Source organism: Hemicordylus capensis, chromosome 4, assembly GCF_027244095.1.
Source record: "Hemicordylus capensis ecotype Gifberg chromosome 4, rHemCap1.1.pri, whole genome shotgun sequence".
NCBI classification, from domain to species: Eukaryota; Metazoa; Chordata; class Lepidosauria; order Squamata; family Cordylidae; genus Hemicordylus; species Hemicordylus capensis.
Genome location: NC_069660.1, coordinates 282852884 through 282878406, shown reverse-complemented (window position 1 = coordinate 282878406; position 25523 = coordinate 282852884). Strand labels below are relative to the sequence as shown.

At 42.3% G+C, this 25523-nt stretch overlaps 1 protein-coding gene across 2 annotated transcripts in view; it reads right to left on the bottom strand.

Moving 5' to 3' along the window:
• Positions 1 to 22940, bottom strand: part of ESRP1 (epithelial splicing regulatory protein 1) — a 46258-nt gene extending 23318 nt beyond the window's left edge. Inside the window, exons 1-9 of one of the 2 annotated variants that reach the window (XM_053313429.1) lie at positions 22560 to 22940; positions 21760 to 21888; positions 18766 to 18879; positions 14947 to 15061; positions 9512 to 9610; positions 8493 to 8547; positions 6218 to 6328; positions 2289 to 2421; positions 2087 to 2129 (exon numbers count right to left, since the gene is read on the bottom strand). In XM_053313429.1, the coding sequence (XP_053169404.1) occupies positions 2087 to 2129; positions 2289 to 2421; positions 6218 to 6328; positions 8493 to 8547; positions 9512 to 9610; positions 14947 to 15061; positions 18766 to 18879; positions 21760 to 21888; positions 22560 to 22691 (931 nt within the window). In that variant the 5' untranslated portion in view covers positions 22692 to 22940. The remainder of the gene's footprint in view (positions 1 to 2086; positions 2130 to 2288; positions 2422 to 6217; positions 6329 to 8492; positions 8548 to 9511; positions 9611 to 14946; positions 15062 to 18765; positions 18880 to 21759; positions 21889 to 22559) is intronic. The other variant, XM_053313427.1, reaches the window with a different exon arrangement.
• Between the last annotated feature and the right edge of the window lie 2583 nt (positions 22941 to 25523).

The window sequence follows — 25523 nt, the reverse complement described above, 5'->3', positions numbered from 1 at the left end:
AATTTAATTTAAAAAATGGCACCCCCCTTCAAGTGGTGCCCGGGGCATGTGCCCTGCCTGCCTCACCCTAGATACACCCCTGCACACTGTAATTTGTTTATTTTAAAGATTTATGTGATACAGCCTCCTCAAATACAGGTTACAGATAGGAAATGCATTACTGTGCATGTGGAACTGTATGTGCACACATGGCACACAGATTGTATGGGAATTGAACCTAACATCTGAATAGGGCTTAAATCAATGATCATTCATTGATCAAGTATTGCAGCATTGGACACATACTAGAACTCCCTGTTGGCAACAGGAAGCAGCATTTTATTCTGAACCATATTGTTACAGAACCATTTAGTCAGGGTTTCAGCAGCAGTAAGTCCTGTATATATAAACAAGAGGGAGCCATGCAGTAATAACCAAGTGTCATTTGTAGCTTCAGATCACATAATTAGCCTTGTGCCAACCCTCACTTCCCCAGGTAGCCAAGCAACTATAGCTGGGGAAAACTGTGGAAATGTCCACAGCCACCTCACCATAGACTTGTAGCTACCATCCTGTAAAGCCCCAATCATGTATCAATGTCATGGCTGGGAAGCCCGTTCTGCATGGTTCTATCCAACACTGCATGCATCAGTAATTCTGCAGACAGTTGTCACTATCATTGCTTGACTCCACTCCTGACTATAAGCTGCTTCTTGTCCACTGAAGCCATGGCCAACTCCCACGTCTTGAAGCTATTGAAGACAATGGACCAGTACAAAGCTCAGCTCCTTAGCCCTCTTCCGAAGTTATGCAGACTACTCCTGCATAGCAAACCCAATAATATGGCTGAAAGCCCCACCCCCACAGTGATGAACACAAACACCCACTCCCCCATTTTGTTTGCAGTTTGTGTTCAAGACCAGCAAACTCATGGAGAAATCCTCCTCATGACCAGAATGCTGAGGTGCTGCAAGATAGGCGCTTATGCATGTGCATAAGTATGTGTCTATGCCCCACCCACCCAGTCTGTCCAACACGAAAAGAAAGTGGATGCAATAGACTAGCATTCATTGACTAGATCAGGGCTTCACAACTTCAGCCCTCCAGCTGTTGGACTAGAACATAACAGTCTTGCTGGATCAGGTCAAAGGCCCACCTAGTCCACCATCCTGTTTCACACAGTGGCCCACCAGATGCCACTGGGAAGCCCACAGGCAAGAGCTGGGGGAGTGCCATCTCTCCTGCTATTGCTTAGAGGCATCTTCCCTTGGAGGATGAAGGTGGTTTATAGCTCTCAGACTAGTAGCCATTGATAGACCTGTCTTCTGTGAATTTATATAAACCCCTCTTAAACCATCCAGGCTGTTGTCTGTCACTACATCTTGTGGCAGTGAATTCCATAGGTTAATTATGTGTTGTGTGAAAAAGTACTTCACTTTGTCGGTCCTAAATTTCTTGGCAGTTTCATGGGATGACTGCAACTGGGATCATCCCCAGCCACACTGGCCAATAGTCGGGGATGATGGGAGTTGTAGTCTGAAATTGTGCAGCCCTGGGCTAAATGGACCAGAAGGACAAATGAGGTAAGGTATTTTCATAAGATCACGAGCGTCAACTTACACACACACACACACAATTCTGCTATTAAATTAATAGCTATATAATAGCTATTTAGTAGTACAGGTGGCCCTCATTACCTGTGGTCCCAACACTTGAGATTTCATGTATCCATGGATGGATCTTAGAAACCCGGTTTATTATCTGTGGTACAAAAATAGGCTAAAACTTGCCTATTCATAGTTGAGTGGCCTGAAATGTCTTCTGTATCACTTCCGGCCACCATCTTGCAACACTGAGCCATTTTGAAGCTCTTTCTGTTTTAAAAACCACTCTTGAGGGAGCCAATATTCTACTCTTATCTCTCCCCTTCCTGGCTTTTCTTTATCTTTTCTTTTCGCGCTTAGGAACCTAAGTCCTAAATTCCCATAGGGCTATTGTTTCTTTATTTGCGGTTTCTATACTCGTGGTTGTAGGTGAGAATGGAATAATGAGGGCCACCTGTCGTTTTTATTGGTTTTAACCCAAGTTACACTAAGAAAAAGATTACCTCCTGCAATTTTTAGGAAGTCTTCCCCAGTTGCTTTGTACACCTAGGAAAGACAAAGGGGGGGGGGGACTTCTTAACACTTGAACATGCTTTCCACCATGTCTTCCAAATAAATATTTTAAAGCTTGAGCAAGTTTGCTGCTTTGTAACGTAATGAAAAATGGGGTATACATCCCAGAAACAAGCAAGCATACAAACATACCTCAATGTACCGGTTTCCCATGTGATGCTTGTGTCTCTGCAGTGCTAGATCTCTGTGCTCTTCACTTACAAACCTGACTAGAGCTTCCCCATTCCTTCTGCCTTGGGCATTGAGACAAAGTGCAGCCCCTCCTCTGGGAAGACAGACAACACAGAGGCAGCATTAAGTCATAAAAGCGTACCTTACCCCCTGCACAAAACCAGCAATTACAGGAAGAAAAGCAAACATCATTAGGTCCTTTTACCTACATCCACACACCCTTTTGTAAAAAAAACCACACACACACACACCTTTTACTCCAATGTGTAATTTGGCAGTAAAGTATTTTAATTCTGAAATATTCACATAGCCATTTCAGTTAGAAATAAGCTATTGCTTTTTGTTCTTGCTTTCTTTCCATGCTCAGGGGAAAAGACACCCAGACACTTGCTGGTAGTTCCCAGGGTTGCTTGTGGATTTTGAAATACCATGCGAGCACAGAGTTTGGTACTGGGCCCAGCATCTAGCATCCCAAGAACCAGGGTTGTGACTGCAATTGAACAGGGGTGACAAATGTCCCTGAGGGTGCAGTGGCCCTATGGCTGACTCCTGATTGGACAACTCTGCTTCAACTGAGAGGAGATATCTCCAGGAGAAGGGGGAAGAGTGTCAGGCAGCATCCCTCCCACCTCCTCACAGTGTGAACAGGCAAATATGAAACACAGAAGCATTGTTGATGTTGTATGAATATGAGTGACAGTAGGTATATATGTTTTTAAAATGTGGGGTGCACACATGTATGTGAAAGTGTGTGCTATTTTTATCAGATTGAGAGAAAGGGCATGTCAAAAATGTTTTGTTTTTCACAGTGTTCTTGCAATTCTACTTCTACAGCAAAGACATGCAGGGCGGGGGGGGGGCGGGTCAAGTTGAAGGTGGCAGAGGCCCATCTTCACTTTTTGTCCCAGGGCCCACTCCAGTCCCTGCCAAGAACCTCAGTTTCCATTGCTTTTCCAAAGCAAGTCAGGCTAGAAAACATGAAACCAATGCCTGTGAAGTCCCTGAAGCCAGAAGAGGACATGGCAGGATTTCCAGTGGCTTGAGTTTCATTGCAAGCTCAATGGAAAAGTACATGTTTTACATGCAAAAGGTTCGAGTTCAGACCTGCTCACCTTCAGCCCTCCTGAAGATGTTGGCCTACAACTCCCATAATCCCTGGCTATTGGCCACTGTGTCTGGGGATTATGCAAACTGTAGTCTAAAAAACAGCTGGGAGGCTAAAGTTGAGCAGGCCAATCCTAGATTCAACCCCAAGCAATTCTAGATACGTCTTTCCCAGCCCACTCTGATGAAACCTTGGAGATCTGCTGCCACTCGGCATAGGCTAGATGGACCAATCGTTATCTCAGTGGAGATCAGTTTCATATGTTCAATGCTCTACATTGTCTTGGGGAGAGAAAATAAACTACCAGAAGGAGAATTAGATACAAAATTAGTAGGGCCATTATCCAATTAGAATCAACCTAGTCCATTAATTGTATGAGTTTAAGCCTATTAATTGATTAAGTTTGCATCTGAATTAAATTAAATTAAAAATTAAATTAAATTTAAAAAAATTAATCAAAGTATAAAATTTGGTTAGTAACTGGTTTCAGTATCATCAGCTAAACGAAATTTACAAGAAGAATCTTAAAGTTGGATTTGAGGATCAAATATCGAGATTCGAGAAGGAGTTGTGTGAAAATGATGAAAAATTAGTCTCTAAGATGTACAAGTTGTTGCTTTTGGAGGAGACAAGAGATGAAGTCGTTAAAACGACTATGATAAAATGGGCTCAAGATGTGGGTCATAATATAGATATGGCAGCTTGGGAAAAATTATGCAAAACTGATTTAAAGTTCACTGCATGTTATACTTTAAAAGAAAATTATTATAAGATGATGTACAGGTGGTATTTGACACCAAAAAAAGTAGCATTAATGTATAAAAATATTTCAAACAAATGTTGGAAATGTGGACAATGTGAAGGAACTTTTTTCCATATGTGGTAATCGTGTGGGAAGGCAAAGGCCTTTTGGGAGATGATATATAATGAGCTGAAGAAAATTTTTAAAATGACATTTCCTAAGAGGCCAGAATCCTTCCTGCTGGGAATAACGCAAGGAGAGTTCTCCAGAAGAAACTTAACATTTTTAATGTATGCAACCACGGAGGCTAGAATAGTATATGCGCAGAAATGGAAAGACACTAAAATGCCCTCAAAAGAAGACTGGTTGATAAATTTTTTGGAATACGCTGAGATGGCAAAACTTACAGCACTTATAAGGGATGAAAACTTGGAATCTTTCAAAGAAGATTGGGAACCATTCTTACTTAAAGAACTATTTTTCTAACATGGACCTTTCAGCAGGGTTTGAAATTTAGTAATAACAGCAGGTTGGGTTAGGGTAAAATCAAGTTTGCAATGTGGAGTATATATGTTTTTAATTACTATAGCAATGGTTTATATATATAGCTAACATGAACTGTGCAGACTGGTAAGCGGGAAGTCAATATTTATTTAATTAAATGTAATTGGATTGTTAAGATATTGTAAAAACTAAAACAATTTTAAAATGCAAAGTTTGCATCTGAATTAACACAACAGCTTTGTAGCAAAAAGCATACTCTATTTTAGAAGATATATACTTTTTGTTTTGTTTTTAGTTACTGCAGGCCTAACATAGCACCTTTTGACTTTTTTTTTTTTTTTAAAGTAAAGTACACTTGGGTCAGGAAGGATATCAGTAATTCTCTCTCTCTTATATTAAGTATGGAGGCACTCTCAAGAGGGGCCCTCTAACTTCAATGGTTTTTAACAGGGCTATGTTGAGTAGTTACCTTCTATGCCTGAACCACGCTTACAATTCCTTTCAAGCATTCTAACAGATACAGCTGTATTTCCATTTAGCCACTAGGGTAAGTAAGTGATGAACAGCGCAGTGCACATGTGCGCACGCACACAAACATACACTGATTGTTCAGGAGTATATGCCTACCTTACTGCTATACTGTTCACACAAGTTTTTGCAAATAAGGCAATATACTATAGCTTTCCTTCGCAAAAAGGTCTGTATACACCCAATTCTATGTCCCTTCCACTCCGACAAAACAGCAAACTCCCAATGGAATTATTAATTGTTCTCTTCATCAGCCCATGATATCATTATGCAGCAAGAATTAACCAGGCCCAACACAGCTCATACCTGACCCGTTGTACAGCTACTCAGTCCTACTGCTTTTACTGTCTCAGCTTTCAGTTCAGTTTTAACCTTATAGCTTAAGTAGCTTTTATTTAATCTTGCAACCCTTTTAGATTTACTGATTCCCTAGATTTGTATAGAGTTTATAAGTTGTGTGTGTGTATATGTATATGTGTGTGTATATATATATATCGCCTTTGTTTAATTTTACAGCCTTCTTCGATTTACTGATGTTTTATATATAGCCTGGGTTAATCTTATAGCTTTTATATATCTATTTTAATAGATTGTCTCTTTTAGATTATAGATTCTAGTTTTACAGCTTACACCCTACAGCTTTTAATAATTGTTAGTTTTACAGCTTGTGTGTCTCTTTTTACCTTATGCTGGTCAAAGACCAAAATTAAAATATTGATATCACTATGTTGGAAGCAACTGCTACAAAGTTACTTCCTAGAAAGATATGGAGTTATCCTCCAACCATGTGTACTCTTTATATTGTCTGGGAGCATTTTAGCCATTCTGTGTTTCTTATATATACTTTGAAATTTATGGTCGACTCGTAGAGACATGCATTTCTTTGTATCATACCGAGTCTCAGCCCTCCTAACAGCACTTTCAGTGTGAACAGAAAGTTAAAGCCCATGAAGGGTTTATCAAATGGAAATTTCCAGAAGGTAACAAACATGTCATTTAGAGAGAACTAACTTGGCAATGTTGAGGCCTTTGAAGAACCTAGCAATGTCCTGGTCTGATGACTGCCATGGTAAACCTCTTGCTCTGATTATGGTGTTATCATCTACAAGTTCCATCTTGCTGCTGCGGATCAAGCACAAGGATATAGATTTAACTTCTCCAGTCAAGCACAAGGATGCATATTTAACCTCCACATCATCCTCAGCCCGCAGAGCCAGGGTACATTTCCAAGGTACAAATCTGTGTTCTTCAGCACTTTCCACACATGTTGATGGGAAGATTGCAAAATCTCTACCAGTGTTAGGATTATGGATTTGTCCCCAAATAGTCTGTAGTCTTAAATTGTCTCAATTCATTTTAGTTATTCTGCTTTGATTTCTGATGTATTCTTCAAGGATTCTCCATTTTTATGTTCTTAAGCCTTTTCTTTCAGATTAAGCTAGTTTCCATGACTTTCACTCCAATTATTTCTTGCCTCATCTTTTCCCACAGTCTTTTTCATCCTACATCATAATTCACTGTTCTTAGAGCATGAATGTATGTTGTGCCATGCTTGTTTCTGCAGAAATACTGTTTTAATTATACAAACAGATAAATTGAAAGTGCAGGTGTCACTATCACTTGCCTGCAGACATTTTATATGACACTCCTCTCCTGCTTTCCTAAACTCTTCACCTATCCATGCGACTCCATCCCTGAATATGTATCTATTGCCATTTCTCCCCCTCCTATTAAATCCCCCCCACAACATCCACCTTTTCATATGGCCTTTAGCTTCACTCCAACTGCAACCAAAAATTAAATATGTGAAACTACATTTGAACAAATTCTTCCCTCCATCCTCCTCTCTCTTCCCTTCCTTGCTTTCTCCTATCTGTTTTAGGTTGCAAGCTCCTTGGGGTTAAGAACATGCCTATTTTTGGAAATTTAATTAATTTAAACCCCATCTTTCTGCGCAGAAATGCACTTAATACAACTTACCTTCAAGCAAGGTAAGTTGCTTGAAGCAGACCTTGAAATGCCCTGGTCCCAAGTACATGGACAGCACTGTATACGCATCTTTATGAATTCAGTAACTGCCATGTTAGGGCCCATTTAACTCAGTTTTTGGCTACTGACCATGGCCATCTGGATATCCCAGAGCAGTTCCCAAGCAGGGTTTGATAGTCTCCATCCACAGTACTGGATAGGCAGAAGAATTCTTTATGCACTTTTTCTTTTTTTAACAACCTACCTGCAATGTATGCATTTAATCCTTTGAAGAAGCAATACATTGCTTCTACTGCTATGGAAGCAGTGAATGCCATTGGATGCACTTGCATGTGTTTGGCTGGAACACACAGATTGCTCCTCCTCAATCAGCTGCATGGCAGTCTGTAAGGCATCTATTCTATTTTATGAGAGAATCTGTGGAAAGACTCAAGAACCGTCCTAAAATAATGATGATTTGGGGCATGCAGGAGATTCTAGTACTAGCTGCCAACCCTTATGGTTTATCTTAACTTGGGCTAAGATCTCCTGCCCTTCCCATCAACACCATAAAACTTGCTTACATACTAATCATGAGTATGATTATGAAACATTCTCTGTTCCATCACAAGAGGATAGAGAGCACAATTACCAAGAAAAAGGTTCTCTATCAACAGGAGGGGGCAGATTGTTTAGCATCAGAACTTTAGAATATTTTTAAGATCTGCACTTGAGCCAAAAAGGCTATTTATGAAATCCAAAGACTAGCATTTGTTGTCAAAGAGGCCAACAGATTTTTTTTTAGTGTGTGGAGAAGCATATTGAAATAGTTCTCCATCCATTACAAGTTGGAATGCTTGCTGGCCAGTAATGGGTTTATCAAAATGCCAACAATTGCACAAAATAGCTTTCAGAAAGAAGATGGGAAGAAACAGGGTAGAAGGCAAGGAGGTACCACACAGTATATACTTAGTGAAGCTTGGTGCCAAAACTTGTACAGCCTTAAACCAATGTGACTCGTGTGATCTGCTCTCTGAGCTAGCACTATCAACTGTCCCCTGGCCTATACCTACAGCTCTGTGGCTACACGTAACCCAGCCCCAAGTGCCAGGTTCCTTCGGCATGTTCTACAGGGGACTAGGTCTGGACAAGCTTCACTGAGGCCTAAGAACAAGTATATGCAGTTGCAGTATTTATTATTTATTTATTTAACATATTTTTATACCACCCAAAACTTACGCCTCTATTTACAAGTCAGACTCTGAACCTTAAAATCAATAATCAATAATAAATAAATTTAATAAATAATAGTAGTTACCAGGTCCCACTCTCAAATTTGTGGTTCACCCTTTCTGGATCTGAAAACCTGTGATCTACAAAACACAGTGTGAAGTTATTTCCTTTTAAACATATTTAGAAGGCAAGGTAAGAACACCATTTCATAGAAGTAAACAGGCAGTTGCATACTTGTCATACTCTTGTGCTTATGGGAAGAATTGCTGCCAGAGCACCCTTCCCTCCTACTTTTGAACACTCGGCTCAGTATGACATCTGAACCAGCCCAGTTTAAACCTTGGCTACACGCATTATCTCTTAGCCTCAAGAGCATACATTGCCCCCTCACCTGAAAATCTAAGAAGAATTTCATTTCCGAACCCACCAATCCTGGTTTATTGTATCCAAAGTTGCACCATAATCTGAACCAGACTTCATATCTTCATATCTTCCAACTGATTTTGCAGCTTTGGGAAGAATAAACCAGGATTGGTTGTTTGAACATCACAAGTGAGCCTGGCTTCTTCCTAGTCATAATCTAGAGTAGAATTCGTCCAAGACTCACGTGGGCAGGAGAGGAGGGAGTCTGCTCTCCCAAGGCTTGGGTTGTTGTGCAAACATTTAATCTCGACTGTGTGACACTGGGCCAGCCCATTGCCCAAAGCTCTTTAATAGCCATACGCAGTATTTTTAACTCTGCTATAGCCTCTCTTACATCAGCTTCCTAATGTTTTGTTTACGTCAGCTGATCATGACGGTTTCCTTTTATTTTAAAGATTTACATCCCACTTTCGGGCTTTCTAGAGACTGAGATAAAAAGCTTAAATCATATAATGGAATTGGTTCATTCAATCAACAATATCTGGAAGGATGGTGGGAATGGAAGTGAAGTTCAGACACTTCTACATGCATATAATTATATAGATTTTTAAAAATAAATCTTTGCAAGAGGCAAAAATAGGGACAAATATAGAATTTACTAGGAATAAGCTGTGTGGGGAAAGAATAATTCCAGTATTATGTAATGAGGACCCCCTCCCCAAGTGTATCCTATTTTCTTACTGTATGGTTCAGAAATGAGTGTTAAAATGACATTCCCCATGTCTTCCACTTGCGACATGCCAAAACAATGTGTTGACTGGTTCCTGTCAAGATATAAATCTGAGCAGTCCTGTTGTCAAGGAACTTACAGCAATATTTAACAGATAAAACCAAGTCTTACTATGGTCAGTAATCTACAGGTAAGAATGAATGATAGAAAACATCCCTTTCTCCCTCCCCCCCATTTTGCTATAATCATTCTTGTTCCTCCCAGCTGATTGCCAACTACCATCCGGTCCTTCTTTCCACACAATTCTCCAATTTGTTTAGTATTGCCATCTGTGGTACAAGCGCTAGTTTCATGACCTGTAATTTATTTAATCTTTATTAGAATGGCCTTCCGATAACTTTGTTACATAAACAGATTAAAAACCCTGTCTCCTTAGCCTGGCATCTGCAATGTTACCTTGACATCTGTGCACTTTTTCAATTCCTTGCTGGAACAGTATGCAATTCTGCTGTAGTAGAATATCCTGAAATCATTTTCTTTAATTGACTTCAGTTTCAACAATTGTAGCAGGTATGCTTGATGAAGGCAGAGCTCTATACCCTTAAGGGGAACTGAAAACTGAGTATACCCTTGCCTGCAAAATATTGAACAACTCCAAGCCAGTTCAGATGTTTAGAAGCACATTATTAGAATCCAGGGAGGACTGTTGGACTTTAGAATGCAGGTGGAGATCTAGTTTTGAACACTTCTGGTGAAACGAAGGGCCTTTTTAGACATCACACAGAAACATGGTTAGATTTAGGTTCCACATGATGCCTCCAAGTCTCACCCCTCTTCCCTACTTACATCTCAAAGAATTCTACTTCCAACTGTGGCTACAACTAAACAAAGATCAGTGTGATGTCTGAACTAATCAATCTTGGTTTGTGTCAAGCAACTTGGTTGGAATAAGCCAAGATCAATAGGTTCAGATGTGACTTGTTTTGCTTTGTTTTCAACTGCGTTTGTAAGAAGAGTTCTTTTGACTCTTGTGTGGGCAGCACACACTCCCAATATTCAGATGTCATCCAGAACCAAGATTTAACTGTAGTTCTGTGTGACATTTGAGCCAACCCAAACTTCCGGTGTAAGTAAATTCAGCACGGCAGGGTCAGCATTCCATTTAGCTTTCCCTGACATGCTAGCTGTCCATGTGCAGAACATATATGTAAGATTACAGCCCTGGTAAAAGTACCAGTTCATTTCCAAGAATGCCCTTAACTCTTAGAACAGACTTGCAACAGTTTTAATTTTACATTATTCCTATGTATGGGGGGAAAGTCCACCCCTGCTTCCTTACCCTGCATCCTGAAGTACTTTACCATGCATTTTTCCTGAATTTTATTTATTTATTCATTCATTCATTCGATTTTTATACTGCCCTTCCAAAATGGCTCAGGGCGGTTTACAATTAAAACAAAACCATTAAGATCAGTTAACAATTTAAGCAAAAATTATAGAATAGTATAAAACAACTAACTATTAAAACATCATAAAAAGCAATTAAACAACAACAACAATTTTAAAACCCCCGAAAACCAGGTTACATCATTACAAGTAAATCCAATTACAACTATTTAAAAACCCTGGAAGGCCAGGCCAAACAGATAGGTTTTAAGGGCTCTCCTGTAGGCCAGTAAAGAATTCAAATTGCGGATTTCTGCCAGGAGTGCATTCCACAGCCCAGGGGCATCTACAGAGAAGGCCCACCTCTGAGTTGCCACCAGACAAACCGGTGGTAAATGGAGACAGACCTCCTCAGATGACCTTAATGTGCAGTGGAGATCATGCAGAAGAAGGCACTCTCTAAGATATCTCGTACCTAAGGACTTTAAAGGTGATGACCAGCACTTTGTATTTTACCCAGAAACATAGTGGCAGCCAGTGTAACTGTTTCAAAACAGGCATAAAATGGTCTCTCTAGGTTGCCCCAGAGACCAATCTGGCTGCCGAATTCTAGCTAAAGTTTCCAAACTATGTACAAGGGCAGCCCCACGTAGAGCGCATTGCAATAGTAAAGCCGGGATGTTACCAGCTGATGCACCACTGTTTTGAGGTTGTCTTCAAGGAATGGGTGCAGCTGTCGAATCAGCCGGAGCTGATAGAAATCACTCCAGGCCAGGGCCTCCACCTGAGATACCAGGGTCCAAGAGTACTCCCAAGCTGCACACCTGCAACTTCCGGGGGAGTGTAACCCCATCCAGTACAGAAAGATCTAGCTCACCCCTCAGATTCTGAGCCCCCATAATGAGCACCTCCGTCTTGCTTGGATTCAGCTTCAATCTGTTATCCCTCATCCAGCCCATTACTGCCTGTAGGTAGGCATTTAGAGAATGAGTGCTATTTCCTGAAGATGAAAAGGAGAAGTAGATTTGGGTGTCATCAGCATACTAATAACACTCAGCACCAAAACTCCTGATGACCTCACCCAGCGGTTTCATGTAGATTTTGAAAAGCACTGGTGACAGAATGGAGCCCAGAGGGACTCCATATAACAGCTCCTCTTCCACCTGGAATCTACCCGAGAGATAGTAGTGGAACCACTGCAAAGCAGTGCCCCCTATCCCCAACTCCCCCAGGTGACCCAGAAGGATACCATGATGAATGGTATTCAACGCCGCTGAGAGATCCAGAAGAACCAGCAGAGTCACACTCCCTCTGTTGATTCCCTGGAAAAGGTCATCCATCAGGCTGACCAAGGATGTCTCAACCCCATAGCCAGCTCTAAAGCCAATTTGAAATGGGTCTAGATAATCCGTTTCCTCCAAGACTGCCTGGAGCTGATTGGCCCCCACGTTCTTAAATCACCTTGCCCAACCAAGGGAGATTGGCCTGTAACTATCCATCGCTAAGGTGTCCAGGGAAGGCTTCTTTAAGAGTGGTCTAACCATTGCCTCCTTGAGACAAGGAGGCACCCTACCCTCCCTCTGCGATGCATTTATGATGTTAACTAGGCCACCTCCAACAATCTCCCTGCTAGACAGAAGCAGCCAAGTCGGGCAAGGATCCAGAGAACAGGTGGTAGGCTGCACTGACCCAAGCAGCTTGTCCACATCCTCAGGACTCACAGATTGAAACTGATCCACTCTAATACTGCAAGAGGGATTGCTGGACACCTTTTCCTGAATATCCGAATATATGGGGGTGGGAAGAGTGTCTTGGAATGTATTCCACATAAGTACAGGGATCAACACATTAACCCCAGTGGGTCATGAGGGGATTCAAGCTTCAAGTATGCTCACTATTGACTGTGTAATGGCTTCTGCAGGTTTGATCTCTACAGAAATGGAGAATGTGTCCTCTGAAGGCACATGATTTATGAATAGCCATGCAAGCTTGATTCGCTCCACCCTTGAGGCATTTGCAACCATGAACTGGCTGAGCAAGCTTCGCAGAGTGAGAAACTGAATGAGATAGTACAGGGGAAACAGAAAGACCCTGCAGTTTACGTGCATTTGCAGATTAGCTGAAACACCTAAATCCCCAGTCACCTGGTTCATTTGGTAGCCTATAGTTTGGTAACTTAAGATTGACATTAGCCTAAATGATCTCAAGCTGAAGAACTAGATGGGTAAGTGTAAACTTATCCAAACATATCCATCTAGTTCTTAAAATAAACTGAAAAACTTAAAGTAAAATAATAAAATCAATAAAACAAACATGTTCTAAATTACTGTGTTTATTGGGATAGGTATTTGGCTATGTTCAAGAATCATTTCAAGACTTATAGTGCATCCACTGAATGCGAGCCAGCAGTGTAGTGCTGAAGCACAAAAGCCCAATGCCATCTTGTGTTATGTAACAGGAACATTGTCCACATCTGATATAGTGAGCTCTAGTTTATGAGAACTTATGCTGTAATTGATTTGTTAGTCTATTGTGCCATAAGACTCTTCGTTGCTTCACTGCATTACACCAATAGCTATGTTTTTAGAACTTATACATAGCAAGAACAGCTACCTTCATAGAAGAAATTTGTCTACATTATAGCACCGCACACACACACACACACATCCATCCTAACTTGCAGTTAAATATGTTAAAAATAATCAGAATTAGAAGATTCTTTAATTCTATTCTGCCCAACAAGCAGGTACAACCATATGTGACACTCAGAGGAAAACATTCACTTTAAAACTGAACCTTCACGTTTGAGCTTTTATTCTCAGGAGGATGAGCTTGCACCCAGAAATTCTGCTGTCAAAATACAGCAATACTTCAAGACTTATGAGTTGCATCCTAACATTTCCTTTCTCCAAAACAGAGGTTCCCAACCTTGGCTCCCCACAACTCCCAGTATCCCCAGCATGGCTGGGATGATGTTTCTTATTGCGTGGGGACCGAAGGCTGGGAACCTCTGCTCCAGAGGCAAGACTCCTTGCTAACTGGGTTAAGGAAGGAAAGTTTAGGGTACAACTTCAAGAAAATCTGCACAAAATTAAACTGAACAAGTCCTTCAAAATTCCTTTCCCCAACATGATCAAGAAAAGAAATGACAGAACAAATTTTGCCAAGCAAAGAAAGAGGTTTTTTCCTTGACCAATGGCTTCTATAGGTGGTGGCAGGGTCAATCCATTAGAACAGCGTGTGGGAAATAGTGTTAGAGGCCCGCTGTCATGCATGGTCCCAATTCAGCTGCTATTTAACATTTTGAAGATGCACTTGCAATGTTAAAATAACGTCTAGTTTGACACTGAGCCAGTGGAAATTGAACACTTGTCTCACTGGTTTGCCATGGTAGTAGCACAAAGTTACCCACATTTGCACTGATCAACAAGTAAGGAGATTGCGCTCTAGCTTCAGACAGAGTTAAGAAATCATGCACAAATAGTGCGATGGAAGGAGGCTCCCCTCCTCCTTCCTACCCAATCAATGCACCACTTGCAAGCCCAGGCATACCTACTTATACTTGAAGGAAGTGCCATTTTGGAATTTGACACTTCTGCCTCAAGTGTTGGCAATAGCATAGACACCTACTTGGTATTATGTAAGGAAAAGTTGTGCCGTCAAGTCAGTGTCGACTCCTGGCAGCCACAGAGCCCTGTGGTTTTCTTTGGTAGAATGCAGGAGGGGTTTACCATTGCCTCCTCCCACGCAGTATGAGATGATGCCTTTCAGCATCTTCCTGTATCACTGCTGCCTGATGTAGGTGTTTCCTATAGTGTGGGAAACATACCAGTGGGGATTTGAACCGGCAGCCTCTTGCTCCCTAGGCAAGTTACTTCCCTGCTGCGTCATTGGTATTATGTAGGCATCATAAAAAGCTTTGAGTAAGACAACAGTATTAGACAGTTAAAACTAAAATCACACTGTCTCCTGGGAGGAGAACAATTCCAGTTCTCTTTTTAAAAGATGTAACCCTCTAGTATTCTTCATACACTTTTTCAAAATAAAAAGAAAAGGATACACTCTGCCATGGCTTCAGCATCCAGCTTGTCCATTTCAGGTGAGCCAGGGCAACATTTCTTGAATTCTTTCCGCAGATCAAAAAAGGAGTAGAAACATTCGGGCAACAAGATATTCTGCAAGAGGACAGATTAGCTCTGGTCAACTAAGAAAGCAGCCATTTGCCTTTTGTTCTGTATTCATACTTGCAGCAGCCTAAACACTCAGACAGAAGTGTGCTCTCTGGCAAACATTAAGTATCAGACAGACACCTAAGTATCTTTACATTTTTAATTTGCCAATACTCAACAATGAAAATGTAGGCAATTGAAATCGACACATAGCTAAGAGCTGCTCTACAACGAGAACCTTTGTCACTTTGGGGTCCTAGTTTTCTTCAACTAATCACCTTAGCATCACTCACTGGAGACGAATCAAGGCAGATCTAATAGATTTTAAGCATATAAGCAAATTCTATAGATTAGATAACTTTAGCCCTATCCACATGTTATGCTCAAAACATGTACGTCAGTGCACTTCCCATCTGTATCCTGCGTTTCAAGGGGCCTGTAGCCAGGTTCATGTTTAAGATGCATATATGTCTCACAAACACATGCACACAGACACCTGAATACACATACAGCACATCTGAAGAGGGCTTTTGACTTTGTTAAAAATAAGTGTTGTATTCTAGGAAGCCCAAAATGGGAAAAGCAACCTCATTTCCTCAACACCAGACCCATCAATCTTCCCTTTTTGGTATGCACTTTTACTACAACAGACAGAAATTTTTAGCATATATCTCTCCTCTCTTGTTTGTACACCGGATTCAACCAAGCAAGCCACACACAGCAGTGGTCACATTATACAGACCTTAAGCATTTGTGATCCATGACAAAACCAAAGAGGATATTTCATAATAGGCATTGACAGACAATAGAAGTGCACAACACACACAGGGATTATTCAACAGTCCACATTACTCATGACAAGCAATAACTAGGAGCAAGGCATGCAGCTCATCCTAGATGAATGCCTCAGCTCACAGGACTGTTGTGCAGTGTTCCCTCTAAGGCGTGTGTGCGCGCTCACATATTTTTTGATGTCCGCTCAGTTAATTTTAGATCCTGTTCAGGTCCCACTGTGAATGCATGTGCGCGCACACTGCCTTGATACTGCCACCCAGAACAAAACTCATTCTGCACACAGAAGAAAAGAATGAGAGAGAGCACTGCTGTTGTGTATACACCCCACTCAGGGCTCTTTGGAGAAGAAGCAGGATATAAATGTAAAGATACATTAATTTTTTTACTCGTACATTTTATATAGACTTAAGGACTGAAGGCCTCAATATTTAGCTTGTTCTGTTTTGCTTTAGAATGCCATATTTCCATCTTGTCAGCCATAGGCTTCTGTGAAAAATTCGGAAGAGAGTTATTTTCCCTAGTTGCAATTGTCACTGTTTAGAACACTGTGTGAGCTCGAGGTCTTCCCTAGTTGCATAAGGAAGCTTTTGGTACATCACTAGTCATATTTGATTCTCTGCAGGACAGTATAGTGCAGGCACACATGATTTATTACTTGCATAGCTTGAGTGGGGGGAAGTGAAAAAAATAAATGAGGGCCATACTTCTGTGACAGACTGATTTCAGTTTTGCTGTATTTTAAAACTGCTTAGAGCAGTTTTAAAGGTTTGGAATGTATGCACTTCTGCAGGAGATTGATTTGATGGAATATAGCTGGGGTTGACATGAAAAATAGAATCATATGGATAGCATCACAATATATTATGATTTTAATCTTGTTCAGAAGATGAAGTGTGTTGCCTAAAATATCAGTGTGTGTATCTGGCAACAGCTTAGTCCCAACTATAGTAAAGGGGAAAAAATCAATGAGGTTTCCAGGAGTTTGTGAGGAAGATGTATTTATTCATTGCTTATATACAACAGCAGTGCCTCACGAAAACTAAAAAATATAGCTGAATGTTTGCTAACGTGCATGTCAGGATGTGGAAATAAGCAGAATGTAAGGGAATACTCACTAAGGATGTTCACTGAGGGGAAGGCTGGGGGTGGGAAGTGAGCAATATTTAGGAATTTTAGAACACAACATCTTGTAATGTTATGCTGCAACACAACAAAGTCTTCTTTGACCAAGCAATTATGACCTTAGTTTCTGTTTATTTAACACAGTTAAATGTAACAATGTGTGTTCAGAGAGATACATAAAAATAGTTTTTCAATTCCCCCCCCCCAAAAAATTCTGTTTATATACTGCTCAACTGACCAGTGTCCTCAAAGCAATTTACAAAAAGAAAATTAAGAACTATACCTAAAACAAAAACACAGAACTCTAAAGCAATTAAACAGCCAGCAGAAGTAAAGCAGCAGCAATTGCAAATGTAAAAGCTTGCCAAAAGAAGACGACTTGCCTGGCACCGAAATGATTACAAAGAAGTCACCAGACAATCCTCTCTAGAGAGGGTAATCGATGGACAAGGGGCCACTATTGAAAAGGCTCTCTCACTGGTAAGCCACCCATCACACCATTGTGGCTGGCAGCCTTCAGAGAGGCTCCGAAGATTGATTATTTATCATATGTATATACCAGCTGATATATGTATGTCTCTTATTTTAAAGGACAAGACAAATTCACTGCTGTGTGTGAGAAGTGATACATGTAACCACTTAAGAAAATTGTTTTGCATCCACTGCTACTTGTTGACTCATTTTTATACTGTTTTAAATAGTTTTTATTTTTAGTTGTATACTACTGTGTGTACTTACACACACACACACACACACACACATACATTAAAAATTTGGAAGTACACATAAATATATAATCTCAATATGGAATGAAGGACAGATGATGAGATTAAGACATTATGTTTCTCTTTCCTCAAGCTATTTTTCTAAAAAATGATACATGAATCAAAAAGATTCAAGATGCACACGCATTCTTGCTATTGTACATTAGCTAGTGGACACACACTGTTCACAACCTGAATTTCAAGATCTACAACATCATGTTTTGAAAGTCCCAGAGTATAGATTTAATCTCATTGAAATGATGAATGATAACTATTTCTTACACTGCTGTCATTTTATGCTGTAAACTGTATGTAAGCCTTACGTACACCCCTTTACCAGACAAGTCCACATATGGAACATTGCTTAAAGAGAAACAATATCTCTTTAGGAAAGTACTCTTAAACAAAAATCAACTACAGAATTACAAGATCTTAAAACCAAGTTTAGGTCCAAGCAAGCCTACATATTAGGACATGCAGTCCAACTCTTAGAATAAAGCAAACCCCACTGAATTCAGTGGGGCTCACTCCAAGTACATGCGCATCAGACTGCATAAGTTAAATGTCTACTAATGACAAGACTGGGAAGCATGCAAATATGCAGTCTAGTGACCAATTTGGAATGTTAGAAACACATTAGAAAATGTGATCACAATTTGTGCAGAGCTTTCCTAGTTCATATTGAGTTATTCTGTGGAATGCAAAAACAGGTAAGAACAAGCGTTATTATAGAATACAAATACAGTATATAAAGAATGTACCAATATCTACAATGCAATCCTAGGCATGCTTACTCAGACTCCTAGGTAAGTGTGCATAGGCCTGTAGTCCTATAACTTTTAAGAACACAAAAATATTGCTTTGCCAATTCCAAGATGCACTCATACACAACCCAAATGCCAGTGATTTCAGAGAGGCACACCCAAAAACTGTCATGAGTACGGACAAGAAGCAATGAGTCTTTAACAAAAATATGCACAACAAATCAAATAACCCGATAACCAGCATTCAAGGCATCACAGTCCTTACCTTTTTGGAAGCTTCAGGATGTAGAACCTGCCTGATATGAAGCTGTCCATCCGTGCAGAGACAGAATGAAGTACCTACACCAATATTTAGTTCATTGCTCACAGACTGGTTAAACTGGAAATTACAAAACAGAGAGAGAAACCCACTTAAAACACGCATGGGCATTTTGTAACAGTAGAGCTCCCCCCAGCCCCATTACATTTTCAGTGTGATGCACAGAAGTATTTACGATACTTTGATCCTGAATTCCATCCATAAGGTCCTGAAGTTGTCTTGCAAATCAGTTACCAAAAAAATCTACAACGTAAAGAACAAGAGCCAGTACAAGTACAGCAAAATCCATGCAAATGCTTGCACTTAAGCAAGCTTAGGTTCATGCAATGTAGGGGTGTAGCTATAATTGAGTGGGTGGTTTCAAAGAACCCAGGACCCTAGCTCCACCCCTTCCTATTTTCTTCCTTATCTCCCTCACTTCCAGGGCCTGCTGGGGAGAGGGGCAAACACAGGCCCCCTGTCCCCTATCTATGCCCTGATGCATCATCAATTTTATTACGGCTGTTGGCCAGCCGAAATAGGAACAACAAATATACTCATTACAACTATCAATAAAACAGTGCTAAAACACAATAAAACAGAATACAATCACTCATAATAAATTACTTAAAAACAATAGACAGCTCAATATAGATCAATATAGATCAATATAGATCAATATAGCAGTACATGGGTGACAGTTTCCAGAAGGCCGATGCCACAAGGGCAGAAAACCACAACAGGATGATCTTTAGTAAATCTCCGTTCCAAAAGAGAAGAGGGCAGCACATTAAACCGGGCCCAAGCAAATGAGACCCGAAATTTAGAAAAATGCAGTGTTGTTAAGTAATTAGCACCTCTATCTCCCCAAGGTGGCGAAATCCCAAAACGTAAAGGGGAGCAAGTCCTATTGGCCAAAGACATAAGTTCCTGCCGCTCAATATAGTGCAGCCGGAGAAATAATATTTCCTTCACCTTATTATATTCCCAAGTAAGGAGTTCTGAAGGAGAAAGGTCCAGTTGAATAATTTTATTATTCACATATGTTAGCCAAGGGTTGGGATAAGAATCCACCCATAAATATTGGAAAAAAGAAAATTCCTGAATCTCTGAACAGAGTTTACTCCATCTAGCAAAAGTAAGCTCCCAGGCTTTACAGACAATAGAGAAAGACCCAGATTCCAAGCACAGAGCAGAATAAGGCACACACCTAGGCACTGCAAAGATTGCTCTTAAAAAATAGACTGTACTCTCTCCAGTTCAGCTGTTACTCCCTGGATCCATAGCAGGATATGCCCCGATGCAATGACATTGGCTAAAGCATATGCTCCCTAGAAACAAATTGTTGCTGAACTACAACTCCCATCAACCCCAGCTACAATTTGTTGTGGCTAGGGATGATGAGAGTTATAGTGACCCCATTCGGGAGCTAAAACAGTCCCCGCACGCCTGACATCAGATGTGTCAGGGCTGCGAGGCACAGCCCCTGAGGGGGGGTGGCCCGGTTTCTTTGAACCCTGACTGCACCCCTGATCTGGAGTACCACAGGTTGGGAACCCCTGGCTAAAGTATGCCTGACCAACCTTACTGCATGCTTCATTTTACTACTGGATATGGCTCCCATACTTTCACTGCACTGAGCTATACATTGGCAAGTGGAACAGGGTTGTTGTAAGCCGACTATGACAATGCACATGTCGTTTGTACAAGGCACCATTAATTATATTCAACACAATTTCTATGGGAGAGGCAGGAATCCTTTTATTGCACCTGACCTGTAGAGCTGAATGTGATCAGTGCTTAATGGATCTTTACAGATTCCATAAGTCTCAAACCAGGTACAATTCAAATATGTTCTACATACAATACTTGGTTGGAAAACTGGCCACATTTTTAAACACAAGATTTCCCCTAATGGGCTGATTAAAAGGCTTGGTTTTGCAGCTGCTTCCCCCCACTAAGATTAAACAGGTGCGTCCTAGTCCACATAGTCCTCCAGAGATCCAAACAAACCCCTAAAAAGCATCCTGCACAGAAAAGTGTGCCTGTTATATGATGCCATGGCTTATTGGTCTGAGTTCTGATTTAACTTCTTACATGCTTCAGACAGCCATAAACATGAGAACCCTATGACAGAAGTCTCTTACTAGTCAGAGAGATGTAGGACTAGTCAATATCATCCCATACACAAATAATAGCAGAAACAAAGTTAACTTTGTGCATACATTTGTTTATGGCATACAAACTGCCAGTCAGTTTGTAGTTTCCACTAATGTATGTGCAAGTTACTGGTGATGAATTTTAAAGCAACAATTCAGGATATATATATGGAACAAAATTTCTCAAGTCTTTTCTGTAGGCAGCTTAAATATTTGACCAGTGGGAGAGTAAAGGTAAAATGAAATCAGCTGGCTTTGAATTGGGGAACTTTGGCTTTGGAACAATCAAAAGGTAAAGCACATGGCCCCCTTGTCCATTATGGCTGCCATCATCTACACACTTACCTGGGAGTAAGTCTCACTTAACCAAGTGGGATCTGCTTCCGAGTTCAGAGGCATAGCCTAGGGCAGTGTTTCTAAGCACTTGGAACAATTGCCACATTGGCTTTTCCTGGAGGAAATGAGTGGCCTGCCAGTGGAGTGTCTGGATCACCTTCCTCAGGAGAAAAGCCATCCAGAAACGCACCATCTTCTCTTCATTAGGCACACGTGGGCGCTGGAACGCGAAGGAGTTTCTCCTCCTGCTCCGGCTTTGTGACTAAGCTCTCCCTCCCACAACAAACCCAACCCATCCCCGAAGAGAAATGGAGTGTCTTAACATCTCTTCCTTTGCGCGCGGGGCACACCCCAATTCCCACGACAGTTTAGATCCACCCCAGAGAAGGAAGGATCCTGGACAAGCCCCGGCACTCAAACAGCTCTTGGAGATGGCCCCTACGAAAGCAAGGGCTGGGTCGTTCACCTGTCTCAGAGCTTGCTCCAGTTGTGGGGCGAGCGCCAAGCTGTCTTCCGCGATCTTGGTTTCTTCCTTGCATTCTTCTGTCAGCTCCAAGTGATCGGGTCCGATCAGCACTTCGTGAAGGTTTCCCACCTCCAGGGATTAAAAGGGTGGAGGGAAAAGAGATCAGTTTTTCCACGGTCTCTTCTGTAGGCTTCCCCCGCTAAGCCAAGCCAGTGGTAGTAACAAGCGAGATTTAAGTAGAGGCCAGAAAGATGCTTGACCCATGTAGGCCCAACTAAGGAACTCATTGAGTTCGGCTGCAGGCAGCCCTAGCCTTCCCTGGGCCTAATCCTCATCCCACAGGGGGGACTTCCTTTGAAGGGAAATAAAGAGGGAGGTCCCGATGTGCTGTCCTAAGTGCGTTTACTCAGAAGTAAGTCCCGTTAAATTCAATGCGGTTGCTCCCCAGTAAAGCTGCTCGGAGTGTGAGCCCTGGTTTCTAAACCCGCCCTCTCCCAAGCACCTTACAGAAATCAAACTTTCGAGTTACTTGGAGAAGCAGCAACCACAGAAAAATCAAGCAATGAGTTCCACGGCCCAACGCAGGATTCGAAGCCAGGAATGCAGGCGAGCGTTCGAGATAAACGCCAGCGACCCCGGTTGTGTGTCTTTCCTACCCACAGGTTGAACGAAGAGTTTCTAGAGGGTCGCCGAGACTTAACGCTATGGATTCTCGCCCGCGCGCTGAGCTGGGGACGGGACAGGGGAGAAAGAAAGAAAGAAAATGGACCTTCCTGGCATTACAAACTCCCAGCAAATACCTTTTTACTGGCCAGATCCACCACTCTCCACAACAACTGGATCAACTCTCTCTCATCGGATCCCAGCCCAGCCCCATTGGCACCGGCGGTGGTCCCGAATAAGATGACCAGGTAGTCGGGAGACGCCGTCATGATGACCAGGATGAGCCCCACACAGGGAGTGGGGGGAGAAACGACCTTCACCGCACTTTGCCCAGAAGCAGCAGCAGCACCACCACCCCCCACCTCCCCAAGCCCTCTCCGTCCTGTGCAGGAAAAGCGCACCCTTCCCCAACCTACACCTCCAGCCACCTAGCGCTCCCTCCCGACCCTAGACCTGCTCTTAGGGGAGAGGCGCATGCCCGGTGTGGCCCTTTTCTGTAGTCTTAATTGCATGGGAGCCAATTCCGAAGCACAAGAGGGTTACACCCCTAGGAGGCACGCAATGGCTGCAGGCTGGGCTGTTTTGGGATGTGGCTGTACCTGCCCACTCCCTCCTCCCCCACGTGGTGCAGGTAAGACACACCTGAGGGAGCCCGCCCATTGGCTCCTTCCAACAGGGACGTGGCAACCAGAGGGAGGAGGCACAGGCAGGCCCGGGGACAAGAGAGGGGCCTTAGGCAGCGACCGAGACGGTGCCAAGGCAAAGGAAGGGGCAGAACAGCCAGAGAAAGACTGCAGGAGAAGGCGGCCGAGGACACCTGATTTCCATCAGGACAGGAGAATCGCAACCCGCTGGAGATCTGAGGAACTCTTAGAAGATGAAGATGCGCTTCCACTTGCTTTTTGCGTTCCACAGCAGACACTTCTGTTTGGCACAGATTTTTCCAAATTATTGCCAAACATAATCAAGTCTCTTTTTTGGACTGCAACGCGATGAGCAGTTTATTACTTTGGAATTCGGTTGAAGAGTGACTTCCAAATTATAAAAGCGCATCGGATCGAGCTGTTTTTACTTTGAGTAGGAAAGATCATTGGGGGGGGGGAGGGTGAAAAAACCCAAATACAAAAAGGTAATAGGAGAAGCAAATAATTCTGGACTGGATGGGAAAGATAGCGGTGGAGGAGATCTGGATTATTTGTTGTTGCTTTTTAAAAATGTATTTAATAATTTTTTTTATTCCGCCCTTCCCCAAGAATCTCAGGGTCCATTGCCTACAGGTATTTTAGTCTCACAACAACCTTGTGAGGTAGGTTAGGCTGAGTAAGAATAACTGATCCCAAATCACCCTGTGAGTTGTATGGCCGGCTGAGCGGGAATTTGAACCCAGAGCTTCCAGATGCAATGATGAAAAGTTAATGGAAGACCAGTTGTCTTTAGCAGAGAACTATATAAAGCACAGGGGGCATTTTAGAAACTAAAGACGGTCCGAACGGAGCCCAGCTACTCCCGAATGACCTTTGAGGCATCTCTGCCACTGGTAGGTGGCCATCCTTTGAGGGAAGGAGCCTGAAGGCAGGTTGGGAAATGGGGAGGAAACACAATGGACCCGCAAAAGGGACCCTCCCGTCTCCTCATTTGTGGGTGTGCTGGCTTGGGGATGGGTTGCACTTTGACATGCTCACTGAAATTCAATGAGGTGTTTCTAAGTGGGGGTGGAAAGAATCCCAGAATGAATCACAGAATCCAGTCTTTGTAGTCACGTGTAATGAAAGTGTTGCATAACAAGCAAAACTGACTCTTTTCCTTCTGTTGAAGTGCAGTCAGTTTTATACGGCCAGAATCTGAAGGGTGGGGTGGGGTGGGGAGTGTGGCTGGCAGGCCTCTGGGGTTTTTTGTTCTGCTTGCCTGTTGCTCCCAGGCTGGGAGAAGGAGTGTGGATTCAAGAGAACCATATGACAAGACGGAGCTACAATTAACACTCCTGCAAAAGCGGACAGCAACAAGAAGCCCCTCTGAAAGCCAAGCTCATCTCAGGCGGCTTGCAATATTGTTCAAGAAGCCTTCCCAAAGCACAAAAAAAATTAAGTTGCCGACAGAAAGTGTACAAGGATGGAACCCCCATCTACATTTTTTGTAGGACTTCCTACAAAATCAGTGAAAAGGGCTTTGATGAACCAAGGGCAAGCTCTGGATTAATTGGGCAGGCAGACATTTTTTTTAAATCAAAGGGGCAATAAAAAGTGTAGACAGCAACTGCTATCTGAGAGGCATTCCCTATGGTGTAAGAAGCACAAGGAAACCCTCTTCTAAGAGGCCTGCTGCAACAAATGTGTCCCTCTAAGAGCAGAAAGAGACTTTGTTTTTCCTTGAGAATATGTTTTCAAATATGCAGATTTATTCAGATTTAATTAAAACGCAAACAATAAATTGACTTGGATTTCTTCCGCTCTACTTCTTGGGATAATGGGTGGGTCTGTGAGTGCCACACCCCAAGAAGTCCCACTCCCAGTTCTAACTGCAGTAAAAGAGGGCAGAGAAGCCCCTTGCCTAGCACAGAGCTTGCCTTGCGGATTCTATCCTGGGCTCTCTGGAGGGTTGCCTGGATGTAGGAATCTGGTCTGCTCGTGACCTCTTCCAGCCCACGCTCCCTCTAGCTGAAGCTGCAGAGGTGGGACAGGAAAGAACCAGGCCACAGCACAGGAACATCGACCTCCCTTTCGTTCTCTGCAACACTCATCCATCCCGTGTGGCTTGTCTCTGTGTGACTAGTCTGTGCCTTGTTTCATGCCAGGACAGGTCCAAAAAAAAGTCGCATCTCCCTTGCTTGGCATGTGAAGGGTGCTCTGTTCCAGTTTGCGCAATGCAAGGATTTTGGCCTCTGCAAACAGCTGCATCCTCACACCCCTTTCAGCGCTATGACAGGATCCTGGCTGGGGTGCCCCTTAACTTAGGGTCACCTTTCACTATGCACTATTCACAGCAGCTTTACCATTTGCTAGTCTGTTTAGATGTTGTGGGGCTAACATGATTTGTTTGACTGGGAGGAGGCCTGCAAATTTCATTAAAGATCCCCCTTTCCTTTCACCACATCACCTGTCACT